Raw genomic sequence first — 18852 nt, 5'->3', positions numbered from 1 at the left:
ATTTCTAGGCTGTCCTGTTAATTTGGATTGTTTGTGTTCTGACTTCCTGTGTATTTTAGTTCCTTTTCACTACATGCCTGGATTCTTCAGCTCATTAGTAAGACTTTCAGAGGCCTGTATTCCTAGCGTGGGCAAGTTAGTGGGCACTTAGCAAATATTTGATAGATCAATAAATAGGTCATGCATACTTGAGCATCTGAGATTGCTTTTTTTTTCTTTCCTTTTTTTAAACACTCATTTATAAAATGGGAAGGGATCTGGGTAGGGTGCTATTTGCACAGCTCCAAGGGAGACCGCTGCCGTTGTGTTCTTTGTAAATGACAACCCCTGAGCGGCGGGGTTGGGGGGCGTCCTGGGTGTGTGAAGCCCGGCAGCCAGAGAGAAGAGTCAATCCGCCCTCCTTATCTTCCTCAGGAGGTCATGGGTGATTGGTGGGAGTTAGCACCCACACTGGAACACGAACAGACTTCTGCTAGGAATCATTTCAGGTCAATTACACAAACATTGAACATCTACAGCGAACCAGATGTTGTGCTAGACACCAGTGGTGGGGAGGGCAAGCGGGGCCTGGTTCAGGATCTGCTTTTGTGCCCATGGGAGGAAGTCTGAGTAGGCTGGAGAGAAGCCTGGGAGAAGGAGCACCGTGTATCTAAAGGATGTGGTCCCTCACCTTTAAACATTTTACCCTTTAGATGTAGTAGAGTCTGGAATTCTAGTCATAGGGCAGAAGTAGTGGAGATGGGAGCATTGGCTAAAGACAGAAAGACAGCTTTTGGGGTATTTGCTGCCCCACCCCTGGGTGGTTCATTTTCTATTTTCGTGGCATTCTTCCTCTGCTTAGCACAATAACTAAGATTCCTCTGTTTGCCTTCTGCCTTGCTTCTCCGTTGAGACCTTTACTTTTGTTGGTGTTAATTGAAGTGGAGAGCAAGGGGTGGATCACTTTGGTCGGCTTTTGTGTCTGCTTGTCTGAGTGAGCAAAGAAGAGCCCAGGGGCTGGGGATTCTCCTATGCATCCGTTCAGCGTGCTTCCCCAGGAACCTGCCTGGAGGATACTGAGGAGTGGTTTCCATTTCTGAAGGATGCTCAACACCATGCAGAGGACAGGCTGTTGGGTTTTGCACCCCAACCGGAAGAGATCCCAGCACAAGTTGGTCAGTGGGATCCCGAGGGATGAGATCAGTTTCCGTTTCTCCTTGGCAGTTCGCCTGTCAGGTTGATGAGATGTTGATAGTTGTTAATATTTTGGACTTGCCCCAAAGCATCTTTTCTGTAAGGTGATCTCCAGTTTCACAGGGCTTCCCTCTGGGAATCCCCCAAACCCCAGCAGAAGCTGCATGCAGCCAGGTAGCTGTCTTTTCTGGACCTGTGTTCTGGAGGCAGCCTCATGGCTAGAGTGTAGGAAGCTGTAGTGGCTTCTTCCACAGCTTCTAAACCATTGGCTTAATAGTGCCAGGATGGTGCAGCTACAGGGAACCGTCCCCACTTCATTCTCATCTTGTGCAGTTTCCTCTGCTCCCTGAGGCCTATGTAACAGGTGCCTATACCACTTTTTAGTTGTTACAAAGCTGAGGCAAGCTAGAAAAGAAAAGAAAAGAAAAGAAAAGAAAAGAAAAGAAAAGAAAAAATTCAATTTGGGTTGTTTAATTTCCTGCAACAAATGTTGATTCTTCTTCTTCCTGGTGGTAGAAGAGGTGTGAGGCGCAGGGACAGGGAAGTGGGTGGAGGTTTATGATCGATGAACCACAGCATAGATAACACTCAGATCTGGTCATGTAAACACAGGGTAAGGTGTGGGGTCTAATGCAGGGCCTAGGCGGAGCTGGAGTAAGGCAGATCCACCAGGGAGGGTGGGAAAGGCTTCTCACAGGAAGTGAAACTCGAGGTGAGCTAAAAAGTGAGGTTGGTATACAGTCCCAGTGTTAGGAGGAACTTGTGGGGCTGGGGGGATGGCTCAGCAGTCAGGAGCTCACCTCTTATTTTTCTTCGACAGTTTCATATATGTATATGTACGCACACATATGTAATGACGCTTGGACATTTTTACCCCTGTTATATTCTCACCCCTTCCTGCTCACACTGAACTGGTCTTTCCAACAAACTAGTCTCCTAGTTCCATGTCTTTTTGTTTCTTTTTTTTTCTGAATTCAATTAAAGTTTATTAACTTATAATAATAAATTATATGCCATGCTCACAGGTGTGGGGGTTATCTGCTCGGCAATGGGCGTCTTACTAGTGAGGATACTACTGAAGACAGAAATGACGCCACCCTTCTTCAAGCTGCTAATAGCTCCTTCAGGAGGGGTGGGGCCTCACTAGTCCCTCCCTCACTTGTGATGAGATGTTGATGGGTCCATTCTTGTGAGGGCAGCCACAGCAGTTGGGAGTTCAAGTGAAATGCCCACGTATGTCTAGAGGGTAGCATCTCACAGCAGCGTCCTTATCTCTGGCTCCAACAGTCTCCCTTCTTTGGTGTTGTTCCCTGGGCCTCAGAGGGGGTGATAGAGATGTTCTGTGTAGGGCTGGGGACTCTGAGTACTTTGACTACTTACTAGTCACTGTATTGATGGTTGCCCACAGCAAAGAGAAGCGTCTCTGCCCAAGACTGAGCAGCACTAACTTATGGATATAAACATCAATATTTATAAAGCAGTTTGACGTCACATCCATTTAACAAGAAAACAATAGTTGGCTTTCCCCTAGGGTCTTTGACTTCCTAGTCATAGGTATTTGGCCATATTTGTAGTGCCAGGCAGGAATCCCCTCTTGTGGAAGCTGTGTAATACCTAATCCGAGAGCAACTGGGTACTCTTCTAAGAGTCATGCAGTGGGCGTATCTCGTCCTGTATGTTGGAATTGTAGCTTGAGGGGTTTACGTTGGGTAAGACTGAAACTTTGCTTTTGAGGACTTTAAATGGAGAGCTGACATGGCTAATGAGTGATGAGGGAGGAGAAATGCATTTCAGGGAAGATGAGACACAGAGTGATAGCTTGTCGGCTTGAGGACTCGTCCTGCATGGAAAGGATGTGCTCTCTGGCTAACCGGAAGGTAATTCCACCACTCACAGAAAGTGGAGGCATGGAAGGAGTGGGCAGGGCCATGCCATGAAGGCAGAGTTGGTCAGAGTGAACTGGGTGGCTGTTCCAAGTCCCAAGGTCGAGTCCAGAAGTAATCTGATTGTGCCCGTCAAGGGGTTCTGCCGTTTGTCACCTGGGGTGGAGAATCTTCCAGTCTTTGAGCAACTGTGACAATGGGGAAATTGCCATTTCCTTCTGGGACAATGTGGCTCATTTCTTTGCTCACTCATCCGTTTGTTCCTGTGTTCATGTATTCATTTGTGAGCATAGCTCTCTGGTAGGAGAAAGTCGAATTTCTCTGCACCCCAAGTTCCATCCCATGGGTTTGGGTTCTGTCCCCTGCAATCATACAGCAGATACTTCCTTTCATCTGAAGATAATTCAGACATTCGAGGACCCCATTCTTGTAATCCCAAATATGTTTCATTCTATGGGGAAACACCCCATTTCCTTTCCTTGTCTGCTGTTGTACCCCGAATTGTCACATAGACTTTTACCTCATACTACCTTATGATATCATTACATTAAGGTGCGGGTCACAGACCTGAGCTCTGTAGTGTGAAAATTGCTGGAGGATTCTGGACACTTTCTACAAATGAAAACCTTAAGACCAAATTTCCATATTTTCTTTTTTTGTAGGGGGGGGCATTCAGTTTCTTGATGTGTAACCCAGACTGTCCTCCAACTTGAGATCCTCCTACCTCAGCCTCTCCAGTGCTGAGATTACAGATATGCACTAATACTCCTGGCACTTTAAAACTGGTGGCTCCCACTAATCTTTTTATTTATTAGGAAAACTTCTATATACAACAGTACCTTTGGATAATTGTTTCTTAGCGACTCACCCGAAAGGTGCCAATGCATACACCCTCCCATCAGCCCTCTGTTCCTTTCCTCCTGCCTACTAAATGCAATTGCTGGTTTTTATCACCAGAAGCCTAGTTTTTAAGTTGCATCTATTCATTTCTTATAGTATATGTGTGTTTACACATGTGAAGTGTGTTTGTGTGCAGTTGTGTGCAAACCTGTGTATATGTGCGTGTGACGGCTCAAAGTCAATATTAAGAATTTTCCTTGATTATGCTTCTGCCTAGTTCTGTGAGGCAAGGTCTCCCAGTCTAACTCAGAGCTTGCCCATATAGCTTATCTCCTTAGCTGTTTTGCTCCAGGGATCTCAAGTCTCTGCATTCTGAGGTTAGGATTGCAGGAGGGACACCCTGCCCACATGGTATTTACGTGGATTCTAAACTCTCGTCCTTTCGCTTGGATGGCGTGAGCATTAACTGCTGACTCATCCCCGGCCCCCATTTCATTTTTCTGATAGATCTTACTAAAGGACAGATGTCCAGTGTCTCCTATCTTAAATTTGAGCAAGTAAGTCTTGGAAACTTCATGTGGAAGCCAATTTTCTTGATTTTGCTTGTTCTTTGGATGCCTGAAAGCATTTCAATTTAATTTTAGCATTTAAAAAAATATTTGTACAATATACCCTTTGTCTGATACCCTTTGCTTATAGAGTCACATTCACGTTTGCTGTCTATATTGCTGACCAGAGCATGGAGCTGTATGAGAAACTTAAATCTTATTTTGTTTTGTGATTTAAAAAAAATATCAGCCCTCTTTAGATTATTTTACCAGCAACGAATGAATGTTATCTGTGTGGTCCACAAAGATCTCCTTTAAAACATTGTTCTCACATCATTATCCTTGTTGGTTGGTTTTGATTATCAACTTGACGGAATTTGGAATCACCACGGAAACAAATCTCTGAGCATGTAAGAGGGTTTAGCTCAATTAGGTTAATTGATGTGGCTGGTACCAGTTCGTCAGCTAGAGTCTTGGATTGAATGAAAAGGAGAAAGTGAGCTCACACACACACACACACACACACACACACACACACACACACACACACACACACTCACTCATTGCTGCATGTTGGTGCAATGTGACCAGGTGCCCAAGGTTCTGCCATCTCAACCTCACTGTGGTGATGTTTGACCTCACAGCCAAACTGTGAGCAAAAACAAACCCACCCTTAAGGTGCTTCTGTCGGGTGTTTTATCATAGCAACAAGATAAGTACCTAACACAACCCTTTTGCTCAAATCAAGAATAATCAGGAGGAAAGGAAATGGGTTAGCTTGTTGTGACAAGAAACCATTTGAGTGCTCAGCTGTGGCTTCCGGTTGCTTAAGTGAGTGCTTTTGTAACCATTCTCAACTTCCTTCTCTACTTTAGGTAAACAAAGTGACTGTCCATCTTCCAGTCTTTAGAATCTCTTCTGCCTGACTCTTGGAGAAATTACTGAAAAGGACTCTGATCATTTTATCTTTATTTCTTCTTGTTCTCTAGTAGGTGTTTGTTTTATTCCTTTAATTTCCCCTTGCTCAGCTTGAAAACCATTCTGCAATAAGGACAAAAGTGAAATACAAATTCTTTGTGAAATCTTTATTCTTTATACTATTGGCCATGAGGACAGTGATCTTGTTCCTTTATAATACTCTACAGAAGTTACTAGCCTTCCAGCCTGCCCACTGCCCTTCCTGCCCATTGGCCCCTACCACCCTCCCTCATTGTCCTACCTGCCCTCTGGCCTTCAAGCCCACTGACAATAGTCTACTAGTTATTTTGGTAATTTGAACTATGAATCCTGACTCTTGAACTTAAACTACCTGATTTCTCTTCAGATAAACTTCTAGCTGTCAAGAGTCAGGGCAGAAGTGAACTTCTAGGAAGTTGACTTCTGTTAAATCTTCTCTTAAATCTTTTGATCTAGACGATGTGTCTCTCTCTGTCTTGATTGAACATATTCAGAAAAGATCTGGCTCTTTTTGTCAGTCACATGACAATATCATGTGTTTAGTAATTACCTTTGTTTCTCCCCTTTAAAGTCTGTAGTTACATGTTTTATTTTGTATTGATGTATATATGATGCTTCTATTGTCTTGGGAGTTTTTAGTCATGTGCCAATTTTTTTCTAAGCAATTTGTATTCTTCATCACAAGCAGAATTAGGATCAAGACACAGGATTATCGTCTATGACTTAAAAGTGTAAAGATGGGGCTTGGGAGATGGATCAATGAATAAAGTGATTGTTGTTCAAGTACGAGGACCTGGATTTGGGTCCCCAGCATCCATGTAAAATGGCAGGCATGGTGGTGCACACCTGTAACTTCAGCCCTTTGGAACAGGGCAGAGATAGAGGAAGATCTTATTAGCCAGCTAGGCTAGCCAGTTGGTGAGCTCCAGGATCAGTAAGTAAATGTCTCTGGTCCAAAAATAAGGTGAAGAGTGATGGGGACACACGACAACGTCAAGTTGACCACTTGCCTCCACACATACGTGAATGTGTCTATGCAGCTCTAAACACACACACACACACACACACACAGAGAGAGAGAGAGAGAGAGAGAGAGAGAGAGAGAGTAAGAGAGAGAGAGAGAGTAAAGAAAGGAAAAAGAGAAGAAAAGAGATCTGTGATTTGTTTTTTTCCTGTCTGTTTTCATTTTAATTTCACGAGTAAGTGAAATTTAATTTCACTGTCTCTCTTTGGTAGCAAATGCTGGGATCAATGTGACCTAGATGTTCCCTTAGCTGTTGCTGTTGTTAGATGACAACCCTTTCTTCAGCCTCCTGAAAATTGCCATGTTCTAAATGAGGCTGTGCTTGGCCACACACCTGATGGTTTGTCTCCTTAATGACTTACTGTCTGCATCTTCTGGGAATCTATAAAGAAATGATTCATTTCTCAGGATCATCTTTGGTTGAAGGATCTCTTAAATGAAATTAACTTGGCCATGTTAAAATACATGACTTTCTATATCCTCATTGAACAGGTGGACCACTCCGAGCATGCCTGATTAATGGACCAACTCTGAAGGTAGCTTTAGGTGTGGTACTAGGCCTGAGCCTGCATCTTCTTAATGTTAGGAAAAAAAACAACAACAACAACAACAACAAAGAATGGAATGGGTTAAACCATATCTGATTAAATCTCACTTAAACTTCAGTCATGACAATTGGATGAGAATTTACTCTCAGGTATGACCTGTGCTGGTTGGGGCGCACTTAGTCCCCCAGAGACCTGGGGGCTGCAGACTCCATCACTTATTTTAGCCTTCAGGTGTAGAGAGATCAGTTCATAAATCTCAGTATGAGAGGAAGTGTTGGGATTGAGTGAGCTTGTCAAGAGGTTCGTGTCAAATTGTTGAGTCCCGAGGGAGTAAAATGAAAGTCCCTAAATTCTAGGAAAAGTGAAAGAAAAAGGTTTGTGTGTGATTAGAATTTTGTGGAAACCTGGTAGTGCCTGGGTTCTAGAGAAAACTTGAATGCAGCGATTCTAGAGAAAACTTGAATGCAGCGATTCTCACTGCTCATACAACAGGGGCCCTGAATGATGCCCTTTCCTCTGGGAGACTACTTAAAAGCTGGTGTTAATCGCTCAAGTGTTCTTTTTATTCTGAAGTCGTGGACTTGTCTTTTTCTGCCCCAACGCCTGTTTGCCCACAGCCCTTTTTAATTCTTACGAATACAGGAAAGCTGGGAACAATGTAAAGACCACTCTGGTGGTCTTTGCTAAAGTGCCAGCTCGCTTACCTTCCTCTACCTGTGTATTTATCTGTCTTCTCCATTTTCTCCTTTGAGCGCCAGTCATTTCAAGAACAGTTGCAGACTCCTGCCCTTTCACGGCTCACTGGACACATAAACATGCGTCCCCAATAAGTAAAGGCCTTTTCCTGTTTGATCACATAAAAAAAAAAAAAAAAAAACTAAGATGGACCAAATATCTCTTGGTGGCTATTTGCTCAATTGTCTGGTGTTGCTAATGATGATGGCTTCAGGGTTCAGTCATTGCAGAACTATGCCCTGCGTTGGATTTACACATTGCACTTTGACAAGTCCTCTGTTATTTTATTTGCTTGGCTTTGATAACGTTGAAAATTTGAAAAAAAATTAATCTCTCTCCCTTTCCCTTTCCCTCCCTCCCTCCCTCCCTCCCTCCCTCCCTCCCTCCCTCTCTCTCTCTCTCTCTCTCTTCCCCCCCATGTCCTACCTTTATTCACTATGTCACGTTACCATCATCCTTCTCTTCTGTGTTAAAATTTTCCTAAATCTTGCTGTTCATAATCCTGTCAGCTAGTTCCTGTGTCTTTTGGTGGGGGATGTTGGAGGCTGAACCTAGCACTGAGTGACACCCCAGTTCTTGTATTCTTTCTAGGTGACCAGATTTGTCCCTAACACTCCCTTGCTTTTCTGCCACAATCATAGAGTTGCTCTTTCTCTGTCATGACCTGGTGATCATTTCCTTTTAACGGAGTGTTGGTTATGGTCACTAATGGTGTGTGTGGAAACTGAGGCCTGCCTTCCAAGACTGTAACCTCAAGGCTCCTTTTGCTTGCCTTGGGCAGGTATAGCACGAATGAAGGGGAAACCTGGAAGACGTTCGTCTTCTCCGAGAAGCCTGTGTTTGTGTATGGACTTCTCACAGAACCCGGTGAGAAGAGTACCGTCTTCACCATCTTTGGCTCAAATAAGGAGAATGTCCACAGCTGGCTCATCCTGCAGGTCAATGCCACCGATGCCTTGGGTAAGTCATTGCTCCCAGCTTAGATACAGTATCCTCAGTTTGTGATTCACTAGGTGAGATCCGCCCTAGTGAATGAGTGAATCCAGGGCACAGATGATTTCTGCTTTACTCAGTTCTTAATGGACTGTTTATATTCTTTTGCCTTGGCTTCCTTGCACAGTACCTGGAATGTAGTATGTCTAGATATATATCTGTTAAAAGTGTGGATGGATGGAGGGAGGGAAGGATAGATGGACCTATTCAGTGGTATGTCTGTATTATCTCTCCATCAGGGAAAAGGCAGAAAACGTTATTTTGGTTCCAGGTTTTGCTGCATAGTTCCTTAACGTGTTCATGTTGGGCTGTGTTAGGAGCTATGATGGAAGAAGTCTGCTTCTCCTTTGGTTTCCAGGAAGCAAAGAAAGAGAAAAAAGAGGAGGAAGTGGGTGGGATGCCAGCGCGTTTGTTAAGATCAAACCCCTAATGACCTCTAGGCCTCATTTCCTGAAAGTCCCACCACTTACCCACAGTGCCATGGGCCAGGGACTAACACCTGGGTCTTCGGGAGCATTCAAGATCCAAAAATAGCACCGATTCAGGGCCATTCGAAGGCTGTCTGGAATCTAGATATGCTCTGTCGGTGCGCTTGAGATCCTTAAGCAGGGAGGCCTCATGGACTCTTGAGTGCTTGCTCATATGGCCGCATTGACCTCTGCCCTCCCTCACTTCCCCTTAGCTGACATTACTCTAGCCGTCCAGAATGCCCCCCTGTGTCTTCTTATTGCCACCCCTTCAACCTCGACCTCAGGATCTAGCACCCGGTGTCTCTCTTCTTTGTGATCCGGAATAAGTGTGTCCCTCCCTCACATCTTGAATTATATGGCTGTGTCTGTAATTATGTACCATGTTCCATCACCTAGTTGTGAGGCTCTTCAAAATACGGATGTTTCCTGTGCTTATTTTTATTTCACCTCCCAAGTTTCTTTGTTGCCTCACAGACGGCAGGGTTTTTAATAACTCTTTGCTAATTTGAATGGCAATGTGTTGACAGGTATGCATCAGCTTTGGGTAGTATTTAATCTGACACACATAAAAAAGATCCAAGGCACCAATCTAGACATAAGCATAGAATTCCCATAGGCACACTAACTGACATTTTAAATGGATGTGGGCTGGTGGAATAAGTATGAAGTTATCTTGTCATTTCCCAGTCTCTCTGCATAAAGATCCTGTACCATGAAGTAGGGCAAACGCATCCTTCAGTGCCCTCAGCCCATACTCAGATGTGCCTTCATCCTAAGGAAACAGGATGGGTCAGTGATATGCCGACATCACCTACCAATGTGTCAATGTGTCCCTTTTCCCTAGGAGAGAGCTCAGTCCCACCCCTGCCCCACCCACCCCTGGTACCGATTTATGAAAGGAGTTGCCAATTGTCCTAAAAGAGACTTGTCTAAATATTGGTAGATGCCAGAATTCCAGTACTGGGGGAGGTTGAGACATGGGGATCAGGATTTTGCGGTTCATCCAAATTCTCTAGATAGATCCTCTTTTTAATAACATGCAAGCAAGACACCTAAAACTCTGGGCCAGTGAGATAGTTCAGCATCTCACTGTGTTTGCTATGCAAGCCTGGAGACCTGAGTTCAGCCCTGGGAACCCATGTAAAGGTGGAAGGAGAGCGCTGACTCCCCAGCTGTCCTCTGATGCCAGGACACACATACACACAGCGAATAAGTTTAACATAATCCCAAATCCCATCACACACACACAGAGTGCCCAAATCAACCAAAATAAACAGTGGCAATCAGCCTTCTCCCTCAAATTTTATGGTTCAGAAGTTTGAATGGTGTCATGCGTGGCTCGCATCTTCATGGCTTTCTCGGGTGAGCGCCACTGTTATAGCGGTGTTGCCTTCATTCTCTGGGATACTGCCCACCCTGGGCACACGGTGACTAGAGATGGGTAGCTTTGACTTCTGCCCTTGCTGGGTGGCTACAGAGACACCAGAAGTGGCGGGCTGAGTTGAGGGTGGGAAGACAGGAAACCCTGCACAGCCTGGATCTGATGCTTTGCTCTGCCCTTCTCTGTTCTCAGGGGTTCCCTGCACAGAAAATGACTACAAGCTGTGGTCCCCGTCTGATGAGCGTGGAAACGAGTGTTTGCTAGGACACAAGACAGTTTTCAAAAGGAGGACCCCCCATGCAACATGCTTTAATGGAGAAGACTTTGACCGGCCAGTGGTCGTGTCCAACTGCTCCTGCACCCGGGAGGACTATGAATGGTTTGTTCCTCCTCCATGAGCGGAACTTTGAGTTGGGTCATTTCTGTTCTGCAGTGTGAGAATAAAAGATGGAGAACATGCTCTCTTTCCCCGAGAGTGGGAATGGCATTCCCTGAGCGTGCTTTCTGAGTCAGGAACTGCCTGAGGCACTTTTTACTTAGGTTGTCTTCTAGTTCCAGCCATGCGGTTCAGAGGAGGTGTGGCTTCCCAAAGCTTCAGTCATTTCTATAGGGACTCATAGAGTTTGTTTCCTGACCTGTAATAAGGCTCGGCACCCAGCAGAAATAAGTACCACGCAAGTTCTAGCAGACCCGTAGCAGCCTGGCCAGTTTTTCCAGGAGATTGAGCTTCTGCTTGTTTTGTGGGGGAGGACTTTTATATTTCTTTTTCAAAAAGCAAAATAGCAACCAGGAGGGAAGAAAGCCAAAGCTTTGTTTGATTTCCTCAGGGAACTTTTTACTTAGTTTTAATTTTATTTCTTGGTACAGTCACCTTTCTCTTCTGAAGGAGGCTAGCTCCAAAACACCCTACAGATTTCAGATGCAGGTGGTACCCATGTTGAAAGCTAAAATAAGAATGAATGCAAAGGAGTAGGGAGGGTCTAGCACCTAGAGTCTGCTTAAACCCGGGGCAGTGTGTATATTTTATCAAGACCCATATGTGTTTGGCTAAATCTAGTTGGTTGTTTTTATGAAACCAGAGTTTCCTGGAACACAACCAGATCCCTTCACCAAGTATGTCTTTCCTTCATCTGTGAGCGCTACCAGAGGCATAGCTGAGTAGTACCCCTGGAACCATATGGCATGCAAAGCCTAAAACATTTGCCACAGGGCCCTCTTCCAGCCTCTGGTCTAGCACATATCAGAGGGCTCTGGCTTTAGCCGGCCGAGTACATTGATGCGGAAGGTAAAACGTAGTTAGTGCCTCAACCACCCCTGAAACAAATCCTCCGAGCTTGCCTCAAGCCCACGCTCTAGCAACACCTGACAGACGGGACCGTATTCTGTGTACTCAACAACAGGAACTGTCTAGAGCTAAGCTCTGCTCAGCTCAACTTTCCCCAAAGGCCTTTGAGGCTCCTCCTGCCTACAGAATGAGGTCCCCCACCTGCAGGGACTTTATTTCCTCCTGTCACCTTTTCCACCTCATCTCCACTCACTGATTCCACACCTAGTGCTGGTATTGAACCCAAGGCCTTGAGCATGCTAGGCAAGCACTCTACCAACTGAGCTATATAGCTTCAGCTCTGCCATTCCCTTTTAACCAAGAACAGACAGGCCCCGAGTCTGGATAGGCAGCTGAATGTAGATGAGATTTTCCTTTGGCATGCTGGCTTGCATCATTTTTTTGTTTGCTTAGCAGTGACTCTCCAGATGGGACTCTGATACACAGCTTTTTAATGCAGATGTAGCTTAGTATAACTAAGTGGGGGTTCTTTAAAGGACCTGTGGAGTCACCCATAGAATATAACTACTAGATGGAGTTTAGATGTTGCAGAATTGCTTCTGAAGTGCCAAAGCTATGTATCTATGGTCTAAATGAACTCCAATTGCCTTTTCAGTGACTTTGGCTTCAAGCTCAGTGAAGATCTCTCCTTAGAGGTTTGTGTTCCAGACCCCGAGTTTTCTGGGAAGCCCTACAGTCCTCCTATGCCTTGTCCAGTGGGTTCTACATACAGGAGAACCAGAGGGTATGTATCACACAGTTGGTTGAGTCAGGCTTACAAGGGTCTGCCTGGGGAAGGAGGGAGCTATGAGAATCATGTGTCTTTGCCTGCACCCTTTAGGTGAATTTATTCTCAAACTCCAAGTTACAGACTGCAGGTGGTTGGACAGCCTTTTAAATTAATGGCATCTGCAGAGTCTCCTATTCCCAGTGAGAAAACACAGTCTGCCAGCTTTTCTGCAAGGCTGAGGTCACCCTCAGCTGGGGAGACATCTTCAGAGGAGTTTATAGAAGAGAGATATTTTGAAGTGTTTCCCCAAGCAGTGTATTAGATTGTCTGGATCTGGCCACTCTAAATAATTACAAGGAAGACTGACTCAGGGCGACTAAACACCAACTTTAGACTTTGTTGTTCATGGCCAGGAGTATTTGCTCAATTGGGGTTACCTCCATGACCCATATGTACCCTTTGTGTTTCTGACTTCTCGCTTTGGTGGTGGGGGTAACAGCTATCGGAAGATTTCTGGGGACACTTGCAGTGGAGGAGATGTTGAAGCGCGGCTGGAAGGGGAGCTGGTCCCCTGTCCCCTGGCAGGTAAGACAGGCAGCCTCTTTTTTTTGCCTTCTCGAGTGCTAGTTGGGTCATTCTGGTCTCACCCACCTAGGCATGCGGCTTTTCTTAGAATTTAAGCATCACGGAAGCCCCTTTCCTTAGCTTAATAGGTACATGAAACTCACATGTAGTCTCCCACCTTGGAAGAATGAGAAATATTTGGTGACAGGTCAGGTTTGGGGGGGGGTAGTCTACTTGGTGTCTATTGTATGTTGAACACTGGGAATTGGGATACAATCACAGGCCTTGGTGTATCTCTCAGTTTGTCAAAGTTGAATATAAGAGACTGAGGCTCCTTCTAAACTAGCTAAGTGGTCTATCTTAATTTTATACTAAATCTTACTTTTGTTAGAATTTCAATTCACTTGTCGATGTGTTGGCAGTTGAATTGTCTCTACAGCCCAGTGATGCAGAGAGATCCTTGGCTCCAAAAAGAACTATTGTATGTGTGTCTATATGAGGAAGCAAGCAGGTTCAGAGGGAAAGATGCTTCTAAGGTCATATATCTAGTAATTGACTGTGGTAAAATTCAGACTTGAAGGTCCTGGATCCAAATGGCATCTAAGCGTTAGTCCTATTTCCCATGGTTACTGTGCCTACTAATGGAAAAGACCCTCTTTGGAGAGGTTATGAAGATATGAGTATATTTCAAACACTTTTTAAGCTGCTTAGTGTTGATGTCACATGAGTTATTGGTAACATAGGCACAAAATTCTATTCCTTAAAATGGTGATTGGGTTGGGCACATCTCTTAATGGACAAGAGCACTTGCTATGCAGGCATGAGGACCTGAGTTCAAGTTCCCGAAATAAAAGCCAGACACGACTGTGTGCATGCCTGTAAGCTCAGTGTTGTGCACGGGGGGAAACAGGAAGCTTGCTGGGTTTGCTGGAGGCGAGCTGGGCTCCAGCCAGAGTGAGAGAGTCTGTCTTTAGGGAGTAAGACTGAGAGCCATGGAGTGGGACATGTGATCTTCAGCTGGGCACACATATACATGTGCATGAGCAACACACACACAGACAGACACACAGACACACACAGACAAACAGACAGACAGACAGACACACACACACACACACACACACACACACACACACACACACCACAAGAAATAAAAAATGGATTGCTTGCCCTCTTTTCTTCCTTCACTATTTCTAGGTCTTATTTGATCAGGGCTTCCTTCCTTCCTCAGAGACTTCATCACGCTCCTGCTTGTCAGTGAGGGCAGGAGAGTGGCCCTGGCTTCCATCAGCAGCGCTGTTGTGATGGAAGTGCCACGAGCACCTAGAGAGTCATGACATAGACACGCCATCTTCCATCTTCCACAGGCAGGCCGTGCAGGGCAGCCTGCTGCCAGCTTTCTGCTCTTCGGCGCGCCCGGGTGTTTTCATGCTAAGCTCATTAGGCCCTTAATTTAATCTTCCATCGTTACCCGAGTAATTAACATACCTCACTGTGGAGATGTAAAAAGACCCACTAATTCAGCAGAATTCCTGCAAATGAACAGATAATATTCTAACGTTCCCTCCGCGAGCCGCAGTGATGAGGGCTTGGGTGAGGAGGGTTTGAGTGGTTGCTCTTACGGGCCTGGAGTACATCCTTTTGTCATAAATACTTCCAGGGATAATTCAGCAAGGGACATAATTGTTTGTTTAAAGCCATCAGAACTGGCAAGAAAGCTATTTTCTCTTCCAATAGAAGAGGAGGGAGCAGGGGATGAAATGGAAAAGTCTCATTTTAGGATGGGTCATCCCCGAAATGCAAGCAAGGAAGTTCTCGGAGGGAAAAAAAGATATTTTGTAGGCCTAATGGGAACCATAACGTCTACAAAGATGAGGTAATGTGGGCATCTGGAAGGATTTTTAAGATGCAGCAATTTTTCTTCTTTATGATTACCGTAACAATGGATCTTCCTAGGCTGAGCTTATGCATGGCTGCGCCAGGCAAAGCCTCTGCTCCATTTCTAGGTTAGGACTCACATATGAAAGCATCGCATGCTGCTCCGTGCCTGCCTCCTAAGCAAGGTCTTCTGGTCTTCGACCATGCTGGAAGGGCGCTGGGTTCTTAGAAGAACCAAAGGAGCGGTGGGGGTGCTGGGTGCTGGGGAGAGATGAGGGGCAGAAAATTCACTGCTGGCCTTGTGGCTTTCGTCCTGTGACCTACGTTCTCCTGCCCTCTGCCTTGGAATGAATGTCAGCTAAACGGAGACATTAGCTACCATGTGGTGGTACCTCGGGTATTTTTGAAACATTGTGAGAATAAGGAAAAAAGGCAGACTTACCTTATTCCAGACTTAGATAGACTAATCTATTATTTAAAACTTTGGGGGACAGTGCTAGGGATTAGCCCAGGACTCTCCATATACTAAACAAGTGCTCTGCCCACTCTTACTTAGTGGATTTTCATTTTCAATGTGTTACCAATATTGAAGATATTTTAAAATCACATTTATTTGTGCGTATGTGCAGTGAGGAGAAGGGTTATGTATATATGTAGAGGTCAGAGGCCCATTCCTAGGAGTTGATTCTGTTCTTCTACTGTGTGGGTTTCTGGGGACTGAACATGGGTCATTAGTGTTGAAGGGAGGAGGAGAGGGCCTGCTTTTCATCCCACCCACCCAGCTAGCTTACACCCGAAATAAACACACAGAAACTATATTCATTTAAACACTGCCTGGCCCATAAGTTCTGGCCTCTTTATTGGCTAACTCTCATATCTTGATTCAACTCATTTCTAATAATCTGTGTATCACCATGAGGTCGTGGCTTACTGGGAAAGATTCTAACCAGCATCAGTCTCAGGCAGGAGCTTCATGGCGTCTGCCATTCTGCCCTTCTTCCCAGCATTCAGTTCAGCCTACTCCACCTCTCTAAGTGCTGCCCTATCAACAGGCCAAGGTAGTTTCTTTATTCAACCAATGAAAGCAACACATAGACAGAAGGATCTCCTACACCACATTAGGCTTGGCAGCAAGTACCTTTACCTGCAGAGTCACCTTGCCAGTCCAAAATTGAGGCTTTTATAAAGCAGGTGGTTATATGGTATGTGAGTCCATTGAATTGACAGGATGCGAGAAGGACAAAGTGGGGTGGGCAGGCAGGGCGGGGGTCGGGGGAGACAGCCGATTCAAGCATGTAGCCAAGGATTCATGTCCGCATCTTGGGCCCACATGTCCCACACGCAGCATGGCATCGGTGGATGCTTTAAATGTTTTTAGAGATATTTTTATTGTTAGTCTATTTGAAGAGATGACACAAGCAGCAAATATTTGCAGGCACAGCCTCAAATGACATCTGAGTACTGGCTTTAGTTTTGCTCGAGAACCCACATGGCTTATCATCCCTTTTTCTGAGTGGCATCCTTTTTGGGGTTTGCCCCTCTGTTTCATTTTTCCCAGCATCTCTAGACTGGGTTCTTTTAAAATCTAATTGCTACACAAGGTACTGTAAAGGATACAGGTGAACAGCAGGTAATAGAGCTGTGTAAGAGATGCTGAGGGTGAAGTACGGCTGGCAGGCATTGGGCTTCCATGTCCTTCCTAGTCTTTCTAACCTCAGACACCTCTCCATGTTCAGCTATCTCACGATTCTGTGTGTGCTGTAGACAGATACCCATTGCTCTGCACTCCCATGGAAGGGTCCTGGTGCCTTCTGGGCTAGCTTCTAAGTAGAAAGAGAGGATTGGACCTTAAGTTACAGTTGTGTGACATTGGGTAACACTCTGAAGCACATTGACCCTCCATTAGTCTTAAAAAAGTATCGTCATGAGGGTCTATACCATTAAAAGCAGCATGGTGTAAAGGCAGAAACATAGACTCTGCATCCCGACAGCTTGCTTCCTAGCTGTGTGTCCTTGAGTGAATACATACTCATTCTTCACTCTCAAGGGGGTTTGGAGGATTCAACAATGCCTGGTACGTAGTAAGTACATTATGTAAACATTTGCCAAGCAGAAGCAGAACTTCTGTAATTACTCTCTGGAACATTTTGTAATCATTCCAGAACAAATGCATTATTGCTTTGGAAACGGAACGGGTCGGCCTAAAGCACAACGAGCCATTGTGAATAGTATGTATGACTGAACAGACTGGATGGGGCACTTGGGTAGAAGGCTTCAGACGTTACCAAGTTGTCATCAAGATAATGGTGCTGTGGGGCAGTCAGGCGATATGATACGGAACAGCCTGTCACTTACATTGATGAGTGTGACCGAAGACTGTTAGGCAGAGCTCAGAAGTATGGATGTTGAAATAGATTTTTGTCTTCGCTGTGTAGCAAACCACAGATAAAGAAATGCACTTACTGGGTTAGAAATGTGATGTTCTGTGTCCTGAGTCTAGATTCTTAAGCTCTTGCACTTGATTTGCTCTTGTGGGGTTGGGATGTGTGTGTGTGAGAAGGAAGTTGGTCGGGCCTGCCAGGCAGTCTTCAGCATCCCTGGTTATCATGGTTGCTTTGTGTCTGCAGAAGAGAATGAGTTCATCCTATATGCCGTGCGGAAGTCCATCTACCGTTATGACCTGGCCTCGGGAGCCACGGAGCAGCTGCCTCTCTCAGGGCTGCGGGCGGCTGTGGCCTTAGACTTTGACTATGAACACAACTGCCTGTATTGGTCCGACCTCGCGCTGGACACCATCCAGGTGAGTCTGTCAGCCCTCAGTTAGGTCTTGAGACTGTGGCTTCTGACTGCCCAGTCCTGAGAGGCTTCAAGCGAGGCTAAAGTAGGTGAGCTGCAAGAGGTTTGCACATAGTAACCCGTTCCCGGGCTGCTACGGAAACTGTAGTTTTCTGTTATAATTTTCTTCCCCTTATGGCTCTGTCCCATGAGAAAGATGAAGGACGCCCCAATCTGCATCTCTATTGCATCCGAGGTCTCAGATTTCCTGCTGGGAAGGTTCTGGGGCCAGCGATGTGTGATTGTCAGTTGCCACCTTCCTCTTTAGCGTCTTTTCCTCCAAGTCAAAGTGTAGTGACACTCCAGTTCTCCGTAGTTCACATGACTGTCCTCTCCAGGTCTCCTGAACTCAAAAGAACCAGGAAGCACTTGGGCATGCAGAGAGACAAAGTGGGGAGAAGGGGGATGGCTTCAGCCCAGATACTCAGAAGAGATACAGTCGAGTAGATCAGTGTTTGCCTAATATACACAAGGCTCCAGGTTCAATTTTCAGAACCACAAAAATAAAACAACTGCACCACCACCACCACCACCACCACCACAACAACAACAACAACAACACACACACACACACACACACACACACACACACACACACACACACACCCCACATACACCCTGAAGAATATAGATGTTAAAAATCCATTGATAGGTCAGACACATGGCCATATACTCAAATATATACATTTTAAAGAGTCTTTTTTTTTTAATTTTACTTAATGTGTATGGGTGTTTTGTCTGCATGTAAGTCTCTGCACCATTGCATGTCTGGTGCCAGGGGCGGCCAGGAGAAGTCTCTGGAACTGTGGTTACAGACTCTTGGCTAGTGGCCATGTGAGTGCTGAGAACTGAGCTTCCTTCTGCAAGAGCAGGAAGCACTTTAAACTGCTGAGCCATTTCTCCGTCCCCAAATGAACCTGGGAATGTAGCTCAGTGGTAGATATCTTATCCAGCAAGCAGGCCATAGGC

At 45.3% G+C, this 18852-nt stretch overlaps 1 protein-coding gene across 1 annotated transcript in view; it reads left to right on the top strand.

The window, feature by feature from the left end:
- Sorl1 (sortilin related receptor 1) overlaps positions 1-18852 on the top strand; it is a 156165-nt gene that overhangs the window by 69168 nt on the left and 68145 nt on the right. Inside the window, exons 13-17 of the mRNA XM_038321642.1 lie at positions 8490-8668; positions 10745-10931; positions 12493-12621; positions 13106-13191; positions 17676-17848. Coding sequence (XP_038177570.1) covers positions 8490-8668; positions 10745-10931; positions 12493-12621; positions 13106-13191; positions 17676-17848 — 754 coding nt within the window. The remainder of the gene's footprint in view (positions 1-8489; positions 8669-10744; positions 10932-12492; positions 12622-13105; positions 13192-17675; positions 17849-18852) is intronic.

This window comes from Arvicola amphibius, chromosome 3, assembly GCF_903992535.2.
Source record: "Arvicola amphibius chromosome 3, mArvAmp1.2, whole genome shotgun sequence".
Taxonomy (NCBI): domain Eukaryota; kingdom Metazoa; phylum Chordata; class Mammalia; order Rodentia; family Cricetidae; genus Arvicola; species Arvicola amphibius.
Note: the sequence above shows the minus strand (reverse complement) of the source record. Positions and strands in the feature narration are given on the sequence as shown.